Source organism: Echinococcus granulosus (genome assembly GCF_000524195.1).
Source record: "Echinococcus granulosus chromosome Unknown EG_S00132, whole genome shotgun sequence".
In the NCBI taxonomy this organism is placed as follows: Eukaryota; Metazoa; Platyhelminthes; class Cestoda; order Cyclophyllidea; family Taeniidae; genus Echinococcus; species Echinococcus granulosus.
In genome coordinates, this window is record NW_020170512.1 from 156,541 (window position 1) to 180,612 (window position 24,072).

The 24,072-nt window shown below is 39.2% G+C and overlaps 1 protein-coding gene across 1 annotated transcript; it reads right to left on the reverse strand. All coding sequences in view use genetic code 11, as the record gives it.

Moving 5' to 3' along the window:
* Positions 1-4,310: 4,310 nt before the first annotated feature.
* On the reverse strand, positions 4,311-19,215 carry EGR_09118 (hypothetical protein; the record flags this gene model as incomplete). Its single annotated transcript, XM_024498367.1, has 11 exons — positions 4,311-4,527; positions 4,719-4,818; positions 4,977-5,295; positions 6,285-6,630; positions 10,346-10,605; positions 14,887-14,921; positions 15,238-15,703; positions 16,852-17,150; positions 17,223-17,443; positions 18,575-18,746; positions 19,179-19,215. 11 exons carry the CDS (start codon positions 19,213-19,215, stop codon positions 4,311-4,313), a joined length of 2,472 nt encoding a protein of 823 aa, XP_024347234.1.
* Between the last annotated feature and the right edge of the window lie 4,857 nt (positions 19,216-24,072).

A 24,072-nucleotide genomic window follows, 5' to 3' on the forward strand; every position in this document is an offset into this window, starting at 1 on the left:
CCCTGAAAAAGAAGGGAAACCAAACACGTCATAGCCCTGATTCAATGTACGCTTTTGCAGCACTTATCAAATGACAGATGTTCCCCTTTAATTAATCTTCTCGTTCTAAGGGTGTGAAAGGAGAAGCAACGAGAGCATCTCTGGATCCGCTGCATTTGTGTAGCGTCCCGGGACTCCCTGAAGACGAAAGAAGACACAATACTCGGGCAGAATATCTATTCGGCGCAGAGAAGGTGTCTGGGCTATTGGCATGGCCCGAAAGGCCAGCCCACCCAGTGAGGTACAAGGGGACTAATTCAAAGTACAAAAGTCTCGCCTCACCAGTACCGAGGGATAAACCACTAGCGTTTTACATTTGTATAACTGTAAAGATATTTCTTGACTGTCTCTGCAAATCTCGCGAATGCTAATTTTGAATCATGGGTAAATACAACGCAAAGGCTTGTAATAAACGTTGTCCCAGTTTAAGTACAATGTAGTGCCTCAAATCTTTCCCGAAGTCGTTGAATTTTATTATTACATGGCAGATGGTGTTTCACTAATGTACGTAAAAATTGAGAGGCTACTCACATGGCCGGGGCCCATGCCGTCGAGCAAAAAGACGATCTGTGAAAATCTAAGTACCCGTGTAGATCAATGTAGAGTTTAAAAATTATAAAAGCATTACAATAACAGCAAAAATGGGGTTCTGGGGGCAAAATTTCGGTGGCTAATAACGACATAAAGGAAAAAAATCGCATATTTTTGAAGGAACCCATCAACAGTAAACCGTATTTTAAATCTATAATGAGTAATTGTATTTCTATACCTGAGCTAGTAATTTGTTATAATGCACAGGTTTGAATGTGAATCCTTACACACAAAAAGCCTATCGCAAATATAAAGAAGGAACTCACATTAAATACCCGACATAAGTACAAAACTAATGGCAAGAAGCACAAATGACTAACAATAATGGAAAGTGACTTGAGCCATGAGGTGACTGGAAAATTTGGCATGGTTTTTGCCTTAGCTCAACATTTAGGGACACGTAAAATGCCAGCCTATGTGTGCGTCAATCCATCGGCGCGTCACTCGCCACCTTCTTTGTATCCGCACATCATAAAATGTCGGTTGGACTAAACCGATGGATGCGGTTTGACCCTGACTGCTGAACAAACTGAAGCTGGCTCAACCCTAATGCTCTGAAAGCGTCTTATGAAATGTGTCCCACGTATTATGAGAGTGTGGGATAGCAGAACGCGCATCACTTAGAAATGGTTTCAACAGTTTAATTTAATTTGATGATAATTCCCTCAGGAACAACCGTACATGTTTGCAAACACTCTCTATTCTTGAACATGAAGATTTGCGTACCTCCATGAAAGATGTTCTTCCCATTTACACGATGAGAACAAGTTCTAGTAATGCTTAGCATAAGTGATTATAAACTCCACATACACCCACACTAATGGGGAAGTTAAGAGATGACAAGAAACTTTAATGGCTATCTCTTTGTTCCGCATTTCATTTATTTCACTCAAACACGCCATTCTACTTTCTTTTACGGTTGACATACTGACTGATGTATAATGAGAATGCAAGGCTTTTACACCCTGTCTCAAAGCTGAGCGGACAACTAGCTTTCTAAGATACACACTAGCTTATTCCTGTCAGGCTATTTTAGTTTTTTTTGCGTGAATGTGCATGCAATAGGCTGCTGCCAATATCGCTCCTTAAGAATCAATCACTTGTTGAGGAACATACAATCACGGCCAAGACCTATCGACTCTGTAAGGTTAGATGAAATGCAAAGTTGTGCAAGAAGAACTTCTTTATCATCAGCAGATACAGAAACAGTCAGGACTGGCCAATCAGGGCAATACGTTAAACATAACACCGCCGCAAAACTTAATCGTCAGAAGTTTTACTTTAGAATAGAGGGAGAGGGAGGATGGAGATGGAAGGATAAGGGATAGGGAGGGGAAATGTAGTCGGAGGTAATGTCGCATCTTTATCTATAACCCACGTTTTGTCCTAATTCCTATTTCTGCGGGTGACAAATATCACATCTTTTTGGCATTATTAGTAGACTATCTGATAAGAAATAAGAGGGCTGCTGGAAAATAAAAGTCTGGCGTAACTTGAGTCAGCGAAGGCTGAATTCATTGCTTCTGAATATACGGCGCATATTAAGTGTAAACTCTGAGACAATTTTGCCTTTTCCATGTGAAAGGATCGGCTTGCGTAATGCAATAACGATCAGCTCAACGCATCAACAATGTTGAGAGGCTCTGTGCATTAATATAACTTTAGCTTGAGTCGATACGGTTATTGTGTATTGTGGCTGGCTTCCACTTCGTTACATGAAGTGTGAGCATAATTTTCCTTTCAAATTAAGTTGGAGTTCTCTTTTCTTAATGGCAGAACTGCGTTGTATTTCGCTGCATATTCCAGTTCCAAAGGCTGCTCTGCTACCACGCCTTGTTCAACTGTCGTGCAACACCATTGATGAGAAGTTGCCACAGTTTCAAAGCTAAGTCCAATTCGGTGTCCAAAAACCAAGTCCATTAAGTTCGACCAACTTTTATGCTATGGCAGTGAATGCCAAATGAGAGAAGAATAATAGAGTACAATAAAGAGTTCCCTACTGATAGGGTGACATTTCATGCTACATGCAAACAAGTTTCCGACGAATTGCATCCAGTCACATGATGCTTTGATCTCCTGACAATGTGTAATTTCCCAAATACAACTTTATTATACCATATTTGAATCATTTACAGTTTGTACACTCGAAAAAGTTGCTCATAAACAAACAAAATAGTGATGAAGCTTTAACGAAAAGTCCTCGTATCTTGAATGACGTATGCATTCGTCGGTTCATTCAAATAAAATAGAACAGCTAATAAAAATACTCATGCACCGCGCATATAAATTAATGCGGCCATTTGATCCTTGCAGTTGCCAAATCATTTCAGTGCTCCCACGTTTGACACTTATCCATCTACGAAGACCAATCCAGTCGAAACGTGATCAGTAATTTTGCCTTAAGAAAAGAGGCGGCTACCGTGGCAGTAGCGCCATTAGTGGGAGTGGTAAGAAGCAAGTCTGTTCTCTTACACCTTATAATAGTCAGTCCAATCCAGACACTCAATCTAGTTTCAATGGCAGGCAGCGGTTGAAGTGTATGCTTGTACGCAACAGCTTTTAGCAGTAAAAATTTTTTTCCGTCGAAAATTCGCCAAACCTAACTCCTACCGACGAAATCAAGCACATCTACTGCGCTGATAGGACACGCAGACGTACGATAGCAAAAGGGGCAATGAGGTAAACGCCCCGGAGACCGTTACCAAAGTCTGTCTGTCAGCTGCCATCACGGGGGTGGCAGTCTGCAGGCAATTTTCAGTCCCGAAGTCAATCCTGCAAATGTTTGGCGTGTGAGCCACATGATCCTGGGACGCCAATCGACGCAAAATCATCGCATGGCTGTGTATCACTAGAGGCGAACTTGTCAGCGGGAGCGGTGAGCACAATCCAGCCATCAATGTTAAATAGCTAATTCACTGGTTGTCATAGAATAGTTTCATCGGTAGAATAACCTAATAGTAAGCGATGGGTAAAAGAAATATACCTTCTATTCCTAAAAATTTGCTCACTTCGTTTTTCTTTTTACTAGCTCAAAATTCACGGTTAGACCTATGACTGTCGTTTGTGATTAGTAAGACAAATAAAATTCTGTTTTAAATTTGGTAATCCACCCCCAACGACAGATTATGTTCTTTGGAAAAAGCTAGCATTGCAAAAACTGGAATTTCAGTCAAGGAAAGTCGAAGTGCAATTGAAATGAAACATAGCCAACCCATCTAACTAATTCATATCCTTTCTAAGAACCGGGCATTTCCAGGTCTTGGTTACGCAGATTCAAAAAAAAAACGCAACGAAAGACAAGAGATCTTTATCAAGAGGTCATCTTTTTCACAGCTTGTAAACTTGCAACTTTTGGCGTGAAATATATAAGAAGCATGAATTTATGTGATGTCGTTGTAAACAGAGGTGAATAGGGATGGCATTTCCATCACAAAAATTAACTGCATTACAATTTGGAACGTTGTTGTGCCGTTGGATTGTGCAATACGTCCTTTCAACAATTTAGAGGATAGTAATTAAAAGCACTTTTATAAGAGAGTGGCTTCCCTTTTTTCTATGCCTTGAGAGCCAGCAGTACTGACAATGTTACTCTAACAGATCGACGTCGGCGAAGGGTTAAAATCAAGCAATCAGATTCTTCAGTATTCTCCTTAAGAGCGGATCGACCTTTCAAGACTGGATTAATGTTGGAGTCGAGAAGTAATGCTGACATCAGAACAAGTGGAATGCTGGGTCGAGGCTAACCGATCGGACTGAATCTGACGATTTGGTGAGTGGCAGGTTGCGATGGTTGTGGAAGTGCCGGACGAGTGCCGGCCGAAGATTTCGTGTAAACATTGGTCCTTGTCGATTTGTACTGGTGAACACGTTGACCGTTTAACAAGTTGAGTGTCCAAGCTGAAGGGATTCATTTTATTGCTATTGAGTCAGATACCAGTAAAATATGCATTCTACTACACACTTTTGAGTATCATCTATGTTGCTGTTCGGGTGACATTTAAGGAAAAGTATCCTGTCAAGGTTACAAAAATAGAAAATTTGAGGATTCTATCATACGGCAAAAGCATACGTTATTGATAAGAACTAACCTGAGCTCGGAACCATGGCATTGGCCGTTGTATCCATTAGTGAAATGCGGGTCCAAATCACTTATGCTTGACGTTTCTGTGCAGGGTGAGCAGAGTTCAACTGAAATCAGGTAAAAGACTATGCGCAAAACGTCACAATGTCAAAGCGGTTCTCTAAATAACTACACCGATGGCAAATTGAATATTTAGGCCGATGTAGGTGTGCAATAGCTCGTGTATACACGAAATGGTTTTCTTAACCCAGATTTAAAGATTTACGTGGTGGCGGAGCCTGTTTTTTGCGAGAGAGATGATTTCGCAGGATGAGAGTCGCTTTGCTATTTAAGGCCAGCTGGTCGCTCTCTACCATCCACTTGGTGGCACCATTCTGTCGAAGATGACGACGTGACTCCAAACGGTCCACTTCACCACGACTGACGCTGTTGTTTTCTACAGCAATTCTAAGCGGAGGGTTAACGGTGGGTCGCAATGGCGGCTGCGTTCCAGTCGGTGTATGTACCCGACTCATGATTTGGTCGGCATCCGACGCTGCTTTCGTCAGCGCTGAGATCACCTCCGATTGTGGTTTCCTGATTGACTGCAAATAAGGGGTTACTCAGTCACTACACCCAAAATATGTGCATATTTAGCTCATCTTCTGTTCTTTTTTTATAAAGGCAACGTAGTGTAACCCATGTAGCCCGTTAGGAATACCTACAACAGGAGAAGATCGTTCCTACTCAAATTTCTAGGAGCTGCAATTTCGTGGTTATTTTCGCAGTGGAGTTGGAAACCGTCTCTCACGCATCTCCTTCAGATTGGTTAGATCGCGTTAACTGCACTTTAAATGTGCTAATAGTATCTTTGCGCCCAAGATTAAGCAGTCACTACAACTGCACACGACTGAGTCGGCTGGTCAGCGGCTGGGCTAGTAAGTGCGCGCCACGCCTCTCTGTGTTGGCTCTCCCACATCAGTCGACAAAGGCATCTGCCCCAAAGTCTCTGGCCACTGCGTATCCAGTTGGTGACCTCGATAGCATCCAGACGACGCCGACACACAGACGTTTCAGTTTTTGAAAGACGGATCGATTAATAACGATTTGCTAAATATGCTGTCCCTGACAGAGGTCAGTCAATTTCTTCTACGCTCCTTGGATTAACCATGCTTATTTCAAAATAGATAAAAGGAAACATTACAAACAAATGAAATTTACAGTCAACTTTTTAGGAAAAATATTTTGCAAAAGCATCATGTTTGATAGGTTTTTGCCTACTTAGTGAGAATGTCAAAATTTGCACTTCAGTTGTAGCTGAATTGCTGAATTGGGAGACGATTTCCATACTTTTGGAAAGAGCGATAGTTATTTTGTTGAATAACAAAATAAATGCACTATTTGACAAGTATGTGCAAGGTAATAAGTTTAACAGTCTTACCAAATTTAAAACACGATTCTCTCAAGATCTTTAATTTGACATATTTGCCGGAAGAAACTTATTTCGGGCATCAGAGATAATCTTTTCTACATCACTACAGCTCATCAAAGTTGGCTAAAATTCGACTGTTGATGAAAACGGAAATGTACTTACACCTGCATTGACAGACAGTGTCATCCTTTCAAGAGCATTATTTAATACTTCCTTAGAAGAGATCGAGGCATTTCTCAGAAGTCTCATTCCATCAGCCCTGGGTTTTACAGTGCTGTAACCGACCAAACATCGCTGATGTGATCGTCTGCGCTCCGTACGAACGGCAGAGGAGTCAGCAAGACCGGCTAGCAACCCCACCGCCTTCTCCAAAGCCCTTGTTCCTGCTAAGGCTGCAGAGGCCTCTACGACTTCGGCTTTGTGTTCGGCCACTGCGAGGTCGATCGCCTCGTTTACGGTGGATCGTGCCATCGTTTCAAGTAGACCGTTATTCTCTTCCTCACATTTACTGAAAAGCAATCCTAGGAGTTGTATATGCCTGGCAATTATAATTAATCAATCAAGGTTTACTTGTACATAGCAAAGCTGCATTGTAATGCAGAAGATATTACAATAAGATGGATGTAATGGGGATGGTGCTACGAATGATTGTTACTACTACCAGTTTCAAAAACTGGGGTTCATGTCGTGGGTAAATTCGATTCAGAGACGGTTACTCAAAATGAGACTGTAGGATGCATTCATGGATTCATACATGCAGGAAACAGTGTGTAGCTAGAACCGATGTCTTTTGTGAGTGAAGGAAGGATAGAAATGGAGAGGGTGAGGGCTTGAGAGGAGAACAGAGCGGAAGCGCTAGTGAGGGAGTGAGGATACGGAATTGGGGGCCGAGCAAGATAAAAAGATAACGTTCAATCTTGATCTTCATTTTCCACAATCTTCTAATTCGCATTTCTTAAATGATGAATATTACTTCCTCCGGCATTAACATTAGACATTTCCATCCAAAAATGGATATGCAGTTAGGGAATAAAACAGAGGTAAAAATGGGGGTAACAGAGGCAAGAAACGTGGGCTTCGTTAAAAAATCTATTTTGTTGGAAAGGTATGGATTCGTCAAGCGGATTATCTCAGTGGCGAAACAAGCTGACAAGCATTCTGTAGGTATAAAATTTTTAGTATGGAAAACGTACGAACTTGTTGGTTATGTTACATTAAAACAAAATTGCCTACTTTTGGATTTCTTTCACTACATCTGGTTTAGTAGTTTAGGGAGTGCAGTGTTTAATTATTATGCACACTAAGAATGTACCTAAGGTCTTGTTTACTCTTCGGAATTACATTCGTAATGAAAAAGTGCTCATAATAGTGCTTAGACAAACTTTTTTCGCGATTGACTAAAATGAAAGAGCTAACCCGTTTTCTAAGTGAAATGCCCCGGAAATTTTTAATGGTAGTGTTCTTGTTTACGACAAAACTACGAAGGTATTAAGTTCATGAACCCGAATTTTGCTCCTAAATTCTAATTTATGGTTTTCATTTAACAGATTCATAAAACAAGCAGGTGCTTGTTATGATAATTTCAGTAAGAAATGTGAATATTGGGTAAAGAGCTGATCTCGACTCCTTTCTCAGGCATTCCCATTCTTAATCCGATCTCTGCTATCATAAAATTGCGTGACATAACAAGAGTGAATTACGAGGCACCATTGAAACCCTTCCTGAGTTGGTATAAGCACGTCTGGCACTCAACAAGTGATTTGGCCTGGTTCATCTTTAAGGATAATAGGCCATGCATTGGATGACAGCAGGCACTTTAACAAGGAAGCATTACAGGTAAACGACTGTAGTCAGTTAAAGAGAAGGCAATTCCTGAACGTAACTTTGGAATCAACCACCTTGTTTGATGATGGTAAATATTCTCTAAACAATAAAATTGATCCTGTGCAACCGAAGACTTGATGTCCAAAAATATGGAGGGTGTTATTCATTAAAATTACTAAAACTGCATGTGGAAATTCATGATAGTAACAATATTTTTTAATGCGTAGTTGTATAATTTCTCATTGTTCCTTAGCTCGTTGATTGGTTTATAAGCTTTTTGTTCCCCATCGTGACCAAAAAAGAAAACCCCTTTTGATTCCCAAGAAAGGCTGGATAAACTCGACTAGGACGGGCCAAGGGTGTTAAAACGATGTGAAAAAAAATAAGCAAAAAGAAATTCGTGCGATGGTACATATTTGGAGCAACAAAAATACTCAAATATTTATTCTCATTGTGGCTGACTTTAAAATCCTAACCACCTATTTACCAAGTGCTGCCTTAATTTCACTAATACCTTTTCATACACTCGAAAAAAGGTTTTCTCATTATCATCAGAAAGCAAACATAGAAACATCTTATACTAACTAAAGAATAAGTGGCTTTTTTTAAAAAAAAAGACAAAAAGTTAAAAAAGGGCCGTGAAACTGCAATAAATCTATTTTTGCCAGTTCTTTAAGAGAAATAAGTTTTCAGCGATTACATAGATTTACAAAATAAAACTAGTAAGTTGTCTTTTTGTCCATGTTGAGCACGTTTTATGAATGAAATTCATATTTTGGCAGGAGAACTTGTGATTTTGACAATCCTACTGGAATTTAGATAAAGTATATTTTAAAATTAACAATTACTTGAGGCGTAATTCGTAAGGCTGAGATTTTCTTTTATTAGCACTCACCTGGTACCATTGAATTCGTATATGTCTAACTAGAAATGCCATTTTACACATATATTGGGAAGTAAAATACACCCATAGCTGAGGTTACCAATCATTTCGATAGGCTTAAACCGCTCCTGCCATCTTAAATCACAGATTAACTTTGAAGAGCGCTTAATTATAAGATTGGCATTTTGAGAGGCCTTAAACTTACTCCTTGGATTTCTCTCTTCACATTATTGCCATTGGCCCTGCATTTTGGTAATAAGCGTTGAATTAAAGTAAGTAACTTTTAGAAAAAGCCAGCCGCAAAACACATCATCACGTGTTATATAGCATACATCCAATTCTGTATTTGAAAATTGTCCAGCAATTAAATAGTCATATTTTGACAATAATCGAAAGCGAGGACGAGGATACCGGAAAGTATTCCTTCTACGGTTCCTATCACATATGTAGGGGAATTGTCCCCATGGATAGATCTTATTTCTGTGCTTTAGTTACGTTTGCTGTCTGAGAGTCCTTCAAGTCGGTAACTTTCTGGTTCATACATTTATTTTTGCCTGATTTTATGGTAAAGCTGGGATGTTCTCCTCCCTCTCAATAAACGCGCCACCATTCCTAACGAGTTACACAAAAAATTGAGGATCACCATTGCGAGGAGTAAACAAAAAAACACGAACAAAAGTTTTGTGTGACTTACTGATTTAGTTAAAGGATGCTTTTAAAGATGCTCTTTAGTAAATTCTTCATCCAAAATTTTTGCTTTCTTGTTATATTTCCAGCATGGAAACCAACAAAACGCAAACACATTTAAACAGTTTCCTGGTACAGTAGGTTTGATCACATATTAGAAAATTTAGAACTCTCTCATAAATAGTGGAAAGCGTTTTGTTCGGCAAAAACCTTAATAGCTTATTTAAACCAGAGCATAATTGATAACTAAATCCTATTTTAACCAAAAGAAATGGATTTTCCAGATCCCCTTTTGAGGTAATAATGCCTGCAATGTTGTGCAGTGGGAAAAAGTGAAGGAAACCTTCGCGGAAAATATTAACACGACGACATTAGGCGTTGATATACGTTAAAAATATCAAACACGATGATTAAACTAAGAAAATAATATAAACATAAAAATGTCCGTTGTTATGTTCATTGAACGATTATGAAGTGCAAAAAAGTTCGATTAGCTAAACTGACCGAAACACTCGTGTGAGGCTATTGGTTCCATAAAAAGATACTTAGCCAAGATGGAAGTTTCAAACTGATTGTCCATGATCTGGCCAATTTTTTTCCAATCAAGCCTAAACAAAATACGCAATAAAATTTCCCACCTCGACTCAACTTGCTGGTAATTTTGAATTGGAATCACACAAAATGCATTAAGCAAAGGAATAACTAAGTGCCGACAGAAGTAGAAAAGTGAAAAAGAATGGAAGGAGAAGCAGAGCAGCTTGATTTTTGAATACTTTATGGTTACAGAAACACTCACATACTGACCGCTTCCTCATGCTGCGCCACTCACCTCGATTGGGCAAGTTTTCGTTGTTCGTCCAGGCGCGCTCTACAGGTCTGCGCCTCCACCTCTGTGGACTTGCAGCCTGCACGCACGCAGGTGGGCGATTTTGGAGCAGCCGTGCATCGTTGCTTCTCCATTGTTCGGGATATAGATGAGGTGCTCGGGACCTCAGAAGCCTTTGGGAGCTGCAAGGTTAAAGCCTTCGATCGAGGGGTAGGAGTAGGTGGAATTTTTAAGCGATTCTTGGATATATCAGATCCGGTAAACTGTAGAGCAGAAAAAATATACTTATTTTAATAATGAGTAACTTGTTACATCGACCTTTTCAGCCTCCGCGACGGTGGCCTGGGACTCTGCACACACCGTCATTACTACCTATTCTCTAATGGTAAATGAGGATGCAGTTAGATTATAAAGGTAAGAGGTTGATTAGCTTTGGATTGAATGCGCCAATAAGAGGTACAGATGCGTTTATCTTCTTACTATTAACATAGTCAAAATAAATACTTCGGACATCTGAAGGCACATTTGGCTTTCTTGCCAATTCTACTTTATTTCAGAAGGTAGCATTGTACTGACAGTGCAAGACTGTTGATATTTGCTTTTAATCTCAGTTATTCGATCTTACAAAGGCAGACGCAATATTTTGCACTTTATTGATACAAATTAAATTGAACTCCTAGTCCCCTTTTTTGTCCATAAGAGTTCATTATTAGCATAAAAATGTCCACATGAAGAAAACATAAATCACCAAATTCACTTATGTAAGCTTAAAGAAGATTACAAAACAGAATAGTACCTTTTAAAATCCAAAATATTTTAAAATGGGCATTAAAATTGAACGGGGTTTTGATCTTAGCAGTGGTTGTAATTAGCTACAAGCCCTTCCCAATGGTTGACATAAAACTATGGGGGCATTCTACTCATGCTAACTTTCAATGAAAGCATATTAAGAAGGGGAAAATTTGAGGTGGTTCCTGCAGTAGTAACAAGTCGTAAGTTTATACTATAGCTAGTGATGGGAGCGCAAATAGAGTCAATTCAGAAACCACTGATCAAGTTAGGAGAGAATGAAAAGGGGACGATAATGCACAGAGTTTGTTTTCATTGAAGGCACACAATTGAAACGCGTAGTATTCAAGTCTATAGAAGTTTAAACACTCCACAGCAATCATGGTGGCTCTTAGCTGCAGTAAAACATGTGGATGATTTGAATTTACATGCTTTAAGGATGGTTGTACTGGTTACATTTCTCAATTTGCAGTCTTGACCATTTATTCCTGTGGAAGGCCTGACCTCCAACGCCTAATCGACCCATAATCTGGTGTGTGATGAAATTGGGCAAGATACCAGTCAATCTGCAGGAACAACAAACAAAACACAATCGTTTACAAATTTAAAAATTGCATTTGGATACTGATAAAGCTTTCCACTTTTGAACAATGGGAAGGTGGATCGAGCGCACTAATAGCTCTTCCCATACCAGATTTTTTCAGGTACTAGATAGCGCAGGAATTTCTGCTTACCACTCATTCTTTTATAAATTAAGAGCCTCAGCTTGCTTTGAATACCTCCAGTGCTTGCAGACTAGCTCGTTTAATAAGACCCGAAAGGATAATTTGGACAATTTGAGATTTAAGATGTTGAATAATTTTAAGCACGATTTGACATTTCGGCCAAAGTGTCACTCGGTGTTGACTGTCTTTTACCATTTTTGCATTCATGATATAAGAAGAGACTTCCAGTATTTGTGGTTGCTGGGATATCATAACTTAGAAGTGGAACGGTGATAACTTGGCTTAACTATATACAGACTGACTCAGAGATTTCATACAATGGTAAGAAGATCTTGGTTTGATTTCAATTCGCCGACAATAACACTGAATGCGCTGTTGTCAGTAACCCTATTAACCTTTAAATTTGGAGCCTTAAAACCTTTCTTCCGAAATATCCCTAATATTATTTTGTTCACACAAAAGTAACTGAGACAACACTTTGCAAATACTTTTTTCTAAAATGTGAATATTTTAGGCAAAGTTGCAGCATTAACACACCTTACTACAGTATGGTTCCTCTTTTTATGACAAGACCACCATTATTCACTACCGACTATCCACCCTCGCTTGTGAGGTTTCACTAGTAACAACATTTTTAAAAATACAAAGAATTATACAAAAAATTTGGTGCGGCAATTGGTGATGTGGGAAATCCCAAATATCGTGTTCGCAGCATTAAATTTCAATCTTGGCATTCACTCATAACATGTGCTACGTAGATTGACCTCCCATTGCGGTTTCTCTTTTGCTTTTACACTTTTATAATGAAAAAGAGACGAGAATTTTGGCTTAGTAACGAGGCTGTAGTCCACACGTCCACGAGTTGACAAACGCGATACCAGCAGTGGATATTCGGATATAAGTGTTGTTTAGGGGTAATAAATGGACCAAAGTTCTTCTTTCATTACTGCTTGAAACGGAAGTGATACTTAATAATCTAGAGTTTACAGCCCTGTAATGCCAAAGCATAAGGCAATCGAATAACTTAATGGCGTCCTCCATTAAAGTAGGAAGATTTGCAAGAAGCTTCGTTGGAATGATGGCTATTGTAATCTGCCACTTTTTTCTGGCAAGATGCCAACCTGTTGCGGATCCAACCCATAAAACCTTTTGTCGCTGGAATCGAACAACTCAACTCAGCTGTCTATTCAATTTCCTATGTGACTGCCTTTTGGTGAATCCAAAAAGGTGATATTTATAACCTAAAGAAATATAAATCCGGGAGATTCTGAGAATAAAGCTTAAGACAAAACACAATTTCTTATTTTTCACGGATAAGTTTGCGGACAAGACTTTCCCCTGCCAAATCATCTAAAACCAACTGTTTCACTTTCGAATTTTCATACCAAAGTCTACCTGCTCGGCTTCAACATCTTGCCTTTCCTGTTGATGTAGGTATAAACACATTCTATTATCATTTGCAATAAACAAAATTAAAATTTAGCCCAGGCAGGTTAATTGTTAACTATTGTGTCAAAAATGACATGTTAATTGTGCATGATCAAGATTTAAGGGTCATTCTGACTATAATACACTAAACTTTGAGTAGTTTGTAACCAAAATTAAACTGTTAGAACCATTTCTTGACGTACCAATTTCACGAAAAACCTTTAGAGTACTCAATCAGCCAGAGTTTAATGTGTGAGGGTGGAATACAAAAGTTAGGTAGTACACATAAACATTTATACATTGCGAACTCCAAGTTACAACTAAATAATTGCAAAATAATTAGTGATTGGGACCTATCTACTAAAAGTGAAAGAGAAGTTCACATCTTGGAAGGAGAATTCCTACGACTCTTTTAATACATTTTCAACCAGGATCTGAGTTAATAGTCATCGAGAGTCCTGATGTTCAACTTCATACCATAATACTCAAAGGCTAAAACCACAATTATCCTCAGGCCAAGTTCATTCAACATCTATTTGATAGTTCTAAAATTAATAAATCACTCTGCAACACAGTATGGTACAGTTATCATAGGCTAATGAAGAAATCATGTAACACAATATGATTCTAGTTGCAAAAATTAACAGAAATGAATTTGGACACAAATTTTCCCACTTCAATCAAAACGTTCACATTCAAGCCTTTTTTTATTAATCGCTCCCTGACTACGTCCTCTCCATCATTGCATTTTACGCAGTTAGAGATTGTTGCAGTCGTATTGGCGGTAAAAAGGGTTCATGAGTTTCTTCTATTGACCGGACGCGTAATGCGACCAGCTGATGATCGTAGTTTTGAGGTGAAATGGTTTTATGACTCAATCCATTTGTCATACTAGGCGAAGGGTTAAAGAATTTCACCCTTTACGAAATGTAGTCATGAAACTATTTGTTAGATAAAAAAATGATTGTATTAGCTTGTAGCAGCTGGAGAAATTTATCGGAAATTATTTTGTTTGCCTATTTTAGGTGTTTGCATCTCTCTTTGCAACATACCTAATAATTAATTGGCTGAACTTGTTTTACAGCATGGTTTAAATTTTTCATTCATTATAAAATTTAGCATAAAGTGCATCGTTATAGGTCGTGTCGAACTTACTGGGTTGCGTATCTGTGAATTTAAAAGAATGTGAGGTTAATAACTACTGGGGATATTTGCCTTGACTTCGATTGTGTAAAAATGTGCCGTTTAATCTCTACCAGGATGAGCTATCTAAGGTTTAGTGAGGCAAGAAAGGTTATTTATAGGGGTTCTGCTGGTCAATCCATTAAAGAAACCGGGATATCTGTTTCAGTACGTAAGTAAAATAAAACAGGAATTGCACACGAATCAGTGCAAATCTATATAAAGCGCTCATACTTGAAAAGAATTGTCACACATTCTGAAAATGAAAATCTAACAGGTTTTGGAAAAATTAAACAACCCAAGTATTTCTAAACATTGGTTTTTATGCATCAACAGTCAAAATGATTAGAAGGCTTAGATTTTAGTGGAATTTGTCATATTTTAATTGCGTCACTTTAACATTTACAAAAACGCCCTTACCTGCGGTGGTCTTGGCTCATCCTGTGCTTTAGATACTAAAATGAATTATGTAAAAGTAAGAACAAAATATATACATGTTACGAACTCCAACCAAAAAATGACGAAACAAACCTCCTAAAGGTCTGACATCACTTTCATTTGCAAAGGATTGGATCCAAGAGTAAGCAGGCCTAGGTCTTGATCTTTGGTATGAGTGAATTTTTGGGATGCTAGCTTCATCTATCATTGAATTCATTGATGTGACTGTAAAAGAAGGAAACCGAATCACATATGGCATCAAAGTAGATGACGGCGGAGTAAATAGTGTTGCATAGAGCTCACAATTCTGACTTTTTAGTGTTGTAAACAAACTTTGGCCTGAATTGCTGGAGCCCTTAAGGGTTATGCTTCCAGAATTTCTTCTCTTTGAAGGAGTTGAGGTGGTATTTCCATCTTTAAGAGATGCGCTAGGTCCTGCGTGCGTGGAAGTGATTGTTGCAGCAGCATTCGTTGTTAATCTTTTTCTTGATTCCACAGTGAATGAGGTAGAAAGTTTGGGAATCGCTGCGTGCTGATTTCTACCTCTATCGCCACAGCTAACAGTCTTTCTGGTGGCAGTTAATTGCTGCATTGACGACCGACAGACGTCGCGACGAGTGGAGCTGCCAAAACCAAAGGGACAATAGCGTGGATCGGTTGGATCCAGATCGGAGGCGAAGCCGCAAACCGAGATCTTAGGATTTACACGTTGAAGAGAACGCAGATGGTGTACCTGACCACCCGTTTTCGTGGTTGTCGCAGTGCCTGTGATACGTCGACTGAGGTACTCCTTTCTTTCCTACTAAGAAAATGGCTAGCTGGGGAGAAAAGTTGAATATATCACACAATGCTATTTAACGCAATTAGCCTACCGATTTCTCGAACGAATTTCTTGATAAAACAAAACTAAATTATAACTTTTTTAGGAACTAGACTAAAGTTGCATGCGTAACCCGAAGAAAGCCTTTAAGTATAAATTTACCACAATGTTTTTAATCCAAACCCATTCATTTTATCATGATTTGCGAAATTAAATACCATATTAAATTATGCTATTTTGGATCCAATGCAGAATACATCATTGCGCCTAGTACTATCCGTTTCCTTTTAAAAAGACCCCCTAGAGCAGGTATGAGTCAGCTGTTTCCACCACTCTGTTAATTCCGAAAAATCGATATTCCAATCGATAAACACTTGTGCTACATGCGAGCGTTACCATCGCGTTTACTTATAACATATATGGTAGGCTTTGTGAGAATAGATATTACCATCAATCACTGTATTTGAAACACTTTACATGCAGTGTTTTAAGCATCAATTGAACTTGTGCATTTTAAAAACAAAACATCTTAAGTTCTTATTTAACGAGTCTTAATTCACAAAAGGCGGGATTTTAAATTAATATTTAAAATAAGCCAGGAAAGGATAAACAACAAAGTATTTATGCCAGCACCTCGGTAAATAGACAAAAACATCGATTAATAGGAACTGAAATTAGAAGTAAATTTTCGTGGCTTCTAGTTGTATCAGCATCTTGCAAGATTGTGTTTGTAAGGAAAAGAACAATCACAGAACAAGGAGGATGAATTGAAACCAAAGTCACTCATTTTCATCACAAATGCCCTCTGAAAGATGACCATTCGGCTACTTGCAAGATTTGTAAGGCAGTTTAAACACTAAATTAAACGGAACTGAGTGATATGATCTAATATGCAAACCTGCTGCTCAGTAATTAAGTAATTTTGAATAAAGCAGTTATTTAAAAAGGCGCATTTCCTATTTAAAAATTTTACATTTTGAATTACTATAAAGCATAGATTAACAACGAACTGTGAAGAGCTGATCATTGGCGGACTGCGCAAAAATATTGTAAGAAGGAGTTGACTAGTCAATTTTTCAAAAAAAGAGTGTGTGATAAAATATATGCAACTATATCCGGTAATAGACCTCTTCAAGGCGTTTGCGACGCGCGATGACCTTGGCGTGCCGCTCCTCTTCACGGTTGCGCAGCTCCAAACTGCGCGCCACGCGTAGACTGTACGCGCGTTGACGAGCAGCCTCAAGAGCCGCCTCGGAGGCCTCAAGACTGGCGCGGCGCGCACGTCTGCGCTCCACCTCCAGCGCCTCCGCTCGCGCCCGCCGCTCCGCCACAGTGTGAGCGACTGGGTGATTTCCACCCACGGTCTTCCAGCAACTGCTGCTAGACTGCTCCTGGGATAATGAGGTGCTCATACGCAACAAGGAGACTAAAAAGGGGATATCTAAAGACAAGAATGTGGAACAGAATAGGAATTAGGGGAAAGTAATGGAGTTATTACGCTTGTGATTAGCACGAATGGCGGTAGTGGAAGCAGGAGGTGGAGGAGAACCGTTGTTTCGACGGAGAGTGATTAAAGAGCGTCGCTTAACCTGTGCAGGTGTAAAAGCAACATGACGAGGATGAGAGACGACGTCGGAGCCGTCTCGTCGTGCGGCGCCCGAAACAACCGACTTCTCTGATGATCCAGTCGATGAGGGCGTGGCATCGTCACTTTCTTGTCTTTTGGCACAAAATTACCAAACATTAATGGTGATAACAAATTCTACAACTTTACATAAGTTTTTAAAACAATATCTCAGCATATGCATGCATTTCATTCTTTATAAAAAATGGTAACAGAATTTTTACACATCTTACCCGTGGATGCTCCGTGTATCAAATAGCACACGATCAAAAACACTTATCTATTAAAAAAGGGCGCTACGACACGTTCAGATTCGTAACGACATTTACATTACCAAAGATATTCGAAGAGAATAACAACACTAAGAACAATGAGTGATGACTTTTTAAGTAATAACGGAAAACGCTTGTCTTTTTTCGATGAGGCATCGAAAGCTCCGTCTGAAGATTTTTCATGCCTGTCCTTGAAAAGGATAGTCTGAAGTTAGCTGGCACTTGTCTTGATGTGTATTTTAACCATCGGGGAAATTCGACCTCCACCTGTTGCGCGTCTTTCTTGACGGCATGCCAGAAGGTAATGCCTATATTCTTTTTTTCCGTTCTGTACCCTAACTACAAATTATACTACTAAAGCGGTAGGCATTATTGCAATTTCAGGGAAAAGGCCTACATTGGTCGAGTTTCCCAAGAAAAGGACAACCTATAAGACCGAGACCAAAGTTTTATCTGATGCATCGTTGGGAAAAATTCATAATTTAGGCCTGTTAAAGAGAAAACTGATCGACGCGACAAGAACAGTGCAGGCTACCACAACATCGCAGCATGACAAACTATGCTAAAATCATTACAAAAAAACTTATTATCCCAATTTTAAAAAATTGCTTTACACTTTGCGCTGCTCGATACGCAACTGTCTAGAATTGTTTTCAATTTGAAAAAAAGTGTAAATAGCATTTTTTTTTACCGATCAATTAGAAGATGTATGAAAATTAAGTCAAGCAGTAAAGGATCACTTCAAAAAGCGCATGATAAATGGAAAGGGTTTCCCTCGAATAGGCAATGTTGCAGATCGAAAGTCCAACACACAAGAGAGATTCTTATAGTATTTTTTAAAAGATCCTGAATTTTAAAAATTATTAATTGATAAACACTTTTGTATTAGTGGACTCAAAATGAAATCGTCGTTAAACTCGTATGGAGAAAAGAGAAAGAAATATATCACCTCACCTTAGCTGGCCATTGAGTGAAGCCTTTTGATCCAAAGTCCTGTCGACGCAATGCGACTGGAAACCCGAGTCATCGCCATCGCCATCTTGATTTATCATTACCTCTGTGACCGTATGCGCGACATCCGCCGAAGTGATGGAAGCACTACTCTTCTGCAAATCCCCATTAGTATCTTCAAAAATAAGCAAAAGGACAGGCTCTCTGAACCTTATTAACATTAAGAAAGACAGGACAGGGAATTGGTGTGCTCAAATGCCATTTCTAGATCAGATTCCCTCCAATGTCTTCAAACTAACCTTCTCCCATGGGAGGTTTTTAAAAAATTTGTCTTCTTCGAAACGAATTTGGGCTCTCGGAAAAGCAGCTACCTAATTCTCATGTACCACAAACTTGGAGCTGATGCCAAACTGTCGCGGTTATAGCAAGCTTTATAGCATTTTAAAGGGTGGAGGGAAGTTGCAGTTTTACGCACTTATTTTACCTCCATAGGCCAATCAGAAATACCCGAGTGAAGGGTCAGAGATACGCAATGACCCCCCTTCACTTACACATCATCGAATGTCGTCACGCCAACTTATTCTATGCAATTTCTTTTAAGAGGTACCTGAGGTCTCTTGCATGCAGAAGTCTTTATGGTCCATTTCCGATGACTTCCACTTTATTTATGTAAGAATAACAACTGCTCACACTTCTTTTTAGAGGAATTACGCGGTGAAATGCGGCTTCAATTTTACTTACAGCAACAAAACTATACAAGCTAGGGTGTGAAATCGGCATGATGCACAGCGATGCCAAGCATCTTTAGTTCTTTAAACTCTTCTCATAAATAGAGCATGGTAGTCCACTGACAATTTGTAAAGATTTGCAAATAAGCGTGGCAGCAAAATTGACGGTTTCATTTAGGCATTTAGGAGAAAGAGCAATCAAAGTTAACCAATGCTTACAGCATGTGGCTAAGCAAGTTCAACGATGTATGGATCTTTCCTTCATGTAAATTATTGTCCAAATACATTCCGACATAAAATACCTCGTTTGCACAAGAACATGAATAATATGACAATTTTTTGGATAGCTAAGGTTTTTGCATCGTTACACCGGCAGGGCATGGTCAATATACTGTGTTTACATGAACCACAGCTCCAATTTTACACATATATTAAAACCACAGTGACAAATCACGATCTGATGTTAATTAAAAAGTCAGAACATAATCCCTTATTGCGAAAAATTGACGATACTATCAATTAGATGATGTAATCAGACGAGACAAATATTGCAAGAATTGAGTTGTTTTAAAACCTACTAATTAAAAACAGCTAAAACACAAAGACAGCAGGCAAAGGCCACCTTAAATTAGTGGAGTTGAGTGAATCACTCGGATGTTGCGATGCTTATATTCAGTTACGATTACTAGGTGACTTATTAACCAGATCTGAATCTCACCACTCAAGTTAACGAATTCTGCCTTCATTAATTTCAAAATATCTCAGAGAAAATCTGTAAAAGAGAGCAAAACACAGTGTTAGCATTGTAAGTCAAAAAATGCAAAATAGAGCATACCCCCGAGTTTATTATTTTTGCGAAAGTACATTCCTAAGCTAGGTTAATTGATACAGCCAAAAAACAGTAACATATAAGCGTAAGACCATGTATAAGATATATTTACTGTAAAAATGCTCTTCAAAGGCAAAACACATTAAACAACTGTCTAGTAGAAGTGCTAAAATGGGGTGTTAGTGTATAATTAAACGCCGATGGTGAAAAACTCTACGTTAAAAGGGTATGTATTAGTCAGAACTCTAATTCATAAATGCGTACACGGGGCAACAAAATTCTTGATCCTACTTATTTAATTTGGCGCTTAAGATGTTGCAATCATTAGTACTATTTGCACTCAATACGCTCACTCGATAGCACAAATTTGTAATACCAATGTGTTCAAAGACGAATCCTAGCCAACAATTACATAACGTTTTAAGACTATTTACCGCAGGTAAATTCGCCGCAAAGCTTTCAGTGACTTGACTTCGGCAATAAGGCAAGCTCCCATTAAAGCCTGATGTCGCGAGGCGATGAGGTATTTAATTGGTTACCATATATGACCTAGAATGGATTATGAACAGACAAACAATTCAGACCATGTTTGTTCTCAATGCAAGCAAATTTGCTTTTCCATCGTTCACATTCTTAATTGACAGAAAATTCGACTGTGAAATTCGTTGTAACTTTGAAGGGCTGAGATACTTCTAGTAACAATGATGAATGCTTAAAAAGAATTCGTAATGAAAAATTGCCCGATAACCCTAAATCCCAACTGCACGTAGAAAATTTTATACTTAAAGTAGTTTAAGCAACAGACCTAAATCCGAAATTATGCTCTATAAAATACTGTACTACCGATAATTCGCGCAATTTATCCACCGCTTATGTTTTCAAATGTACCTATGGGAGAGGAAGAGGGCAATCGACTTGAACCTCGTGATAGTGGAGTGATCAGAATCCTCTATTGCAGAGAAATGCTCAGTCTTTCGACTTCTTTAGGCCTGTATCTATTCTCCTTGGCTCTAACTACTGAACGTGTCCCAATGTAATCAGCCTCTTCATTCAAAGGGTGTGGACGCTACAGAGGAGGAGTTGAACGAGGATAGTGCTAATATGGTAAGAGCTCCAGCAAACCCTTTTTTTCCTTGTTTAGTTCACACAGAGTCCGACTCACCCCCATTATAGTTGAGAAGCTCTGCGGCACAAAGACCAACTCGCTCAGCCAACTGGTCAAGTTCACTAATAAAAAGCGCTGGAAACTTCGTATGGGCTCACTTAACTAGAAACCCAACAGATGATCAGCCTTAACACTCTCATCGTGCTCTTTTGTACTGTACTCTAAGACTGAGTGAGCCTTCCGTTTCCCCACCCTATTTACTCTCAAACGGCTCCCATTCATTTATTCTAGTTCGAGGTAAATTAGAAGGACGTCCATGCAGCTTCCTTCTTCACTTGAACGCAGCTGGATCTATGGTAAATCTTCGGACCTTCTTCACTCTTTGTAATAAGATTACGGTCCTTTTTTCTTCTACAAAAGTGCCCTCAACAGAAGGAAGGGAGATGCTTGTAAAAGGGAGGAAGTTGTTGGGAGTCTGCAGAGGGAAAGAAGCTCTGGCAGTGAAATGCGCTAAATGTCCAGAGCTGGCTTGTGACGCGATACTTGGTGTTGATTCACTACTTTACGCCAAAGCTGTCCCAAATCTTGCGGAAGCCACTTTTTCTATCCACCGGTGCAATGAAACCAACACAGATGGTTTGCTATTGAAAGAAGACCCAGGTGGCATCTGCGGAGCCCCTTTTTAAGCTGCAGCCATATCCATGAACAACTTAGATGATCTTCGCGCACACCTGACTCACATTTCTGATGACTAGAGGGTAGAATTTCGCCAGTTTCTGATTAGGCACACGAAAGTATTTGCATAGCAAGGCGCTAAGCCGGGACGAACAGGTACCGCCAAGCATACGATACCCATCTGGCAACAATCCAGACGTATTCTACCTCCTCCGTCAGAAGAAGCTCTGCAACCATCAAAGTTACCATGGTGCTCTCCAATTGCGTTGGTAAAGAAGAACGATGGTAGCCTCCGATTGTACATTGGCTAGGGGGAGCTGAAAACCGCAACTAAGAAGGACGCATTCCCATTACCCCATGTAAACAATTTACTCGACTCCCTTCATGGGTCAAAGCGGTTCGCCATCCTAGACTTAAAATCAGGATAGTGGCAAGTGGAAGTGGTGGAAAAGGACAGAGGGAAGACAGCTTCTGTATTGCTTTATGAATTTCAGACAATGCCCTTCGCACTCTGTAACGCTGTGGCCACCTTCCAACGTCTGATGCAAACAGCATTGATTAGTTTATTCCCAAAAGCACTGTATAATATACATCGATAATATTCGCATCTTTGGTAGAGATATTCGAGGGCATAACGCCAACTTTAGACTAGTATTCGACTGTCTGCTAGACGCAGGATTGATTCTAGACCCGAAGAAATGCCGTTTTCTGCAATGCTCGATGAGATGGCAGCCATTGGAGACCATACGAAACAAGTGAGGACATGGTCAACAACAGTTAATCAGAAGGAGCTCCTCAGTTTCCTCGTTTTAGAAAATTGCTCTAGGCGTTTTGTAAAAGGTTTTGCTAAGTTCTCCATCCTGCTGCATCAGTTAATCAAAAGCAGGCACAAATGGAATATTAAGTGGAAAAAGAGCTCCACGCAAAAATGATGCCTCTTCCTTCCGTCTCAATGCAAATTATATGGACATGATTGTCTGCTGGCAATTATTCTAGCTTCTTTGAACGATGAGGTTGTGCTCATTTGGAAGAGCACTCAATCGTTGCATCTGTTTGAAGTCTGAGTAGGCATAGAAAGTGCGTTTCTCTCTTGCATTATTATATACTTTATCAATGATACCAATTCTTATTTGTCTACCTTGGTTTCTTGTAAAGTTATGGGTATTTTTGTCTCCACAGAAGGATGTCTATTAAAAGAGGGACAAAGATAGTTAAGATGTTCAGCTATCCCGGTGTATTTTATGATTCACCAGAATTGTTCTATTCCATACACTTTAATTATTCGCTCTTTTTCTTCCTTTATAAACATACTGCTTGAAATTCTGCTCCTCTAACACTTCAGGTGTGCTCCTCAATTTTTCTACTTGTCGCACTTTTTTTCTCAGAGTCCATTTTCTACAGGGATGTAGCCATTTTTTCCCATACTGTCTTATTTATCAATCTTGTATTTGAGTTCGATTTTAAAACGAAAGCGCTGCTATTATTCTCAGCCGCAGTCAGTCACGCTGGAATTGAGGTGGTTGCTTGACACATAGAATTTCCACATTTGGCCTCCGCGTTATTGCTTCTGTCCCTTTTACCTTCAATTTTATTATTTGTGACGAGATATAAGACTGTTTCCTCTGTTTTTTTTTCTAACCTGGAATTCTCTGCCATTAGCACTAGTGTGTTTACTAAGCGCATTATGAAGTTCTCTTCAATTGTCAACTTTTGTCCTATCTATAATTTACCTTATAATGCACGATTCGGTTAGAAGAGCATTTTTAATCTTTCATGGTGTTTAATTTTGCTAATAGCTAGTGCTGTAATATTTCAAATGGTGATAGTTGAAAGTTCAAAGTTGTTCGTTCCCATTTTTTTTCAAAAACGATGCCACGGTCTGATTGTCAACGATCGAGTGAGGAGGAATTTCTGCCATGTAGTTATCCTCGTCTCTCTTAGCAAAGCGGTTTGCTCTCCAACAATTTCATTCACTTTTTTCAAATTCTCACATTTGCTACTGTACTTTGGAAGTAAAACTGTTTTTAAAGGCAACTAATCAAAAAGGTGAGGTCTCTATCTTAGGGCTAAACTTGTTATAGAATCTTGATGGAGTAATGAGTTTTCACTTCCTACACGTGAAGTCTAATATATTGATGTATTTTTCTAGGAGAAAAATTGAGCC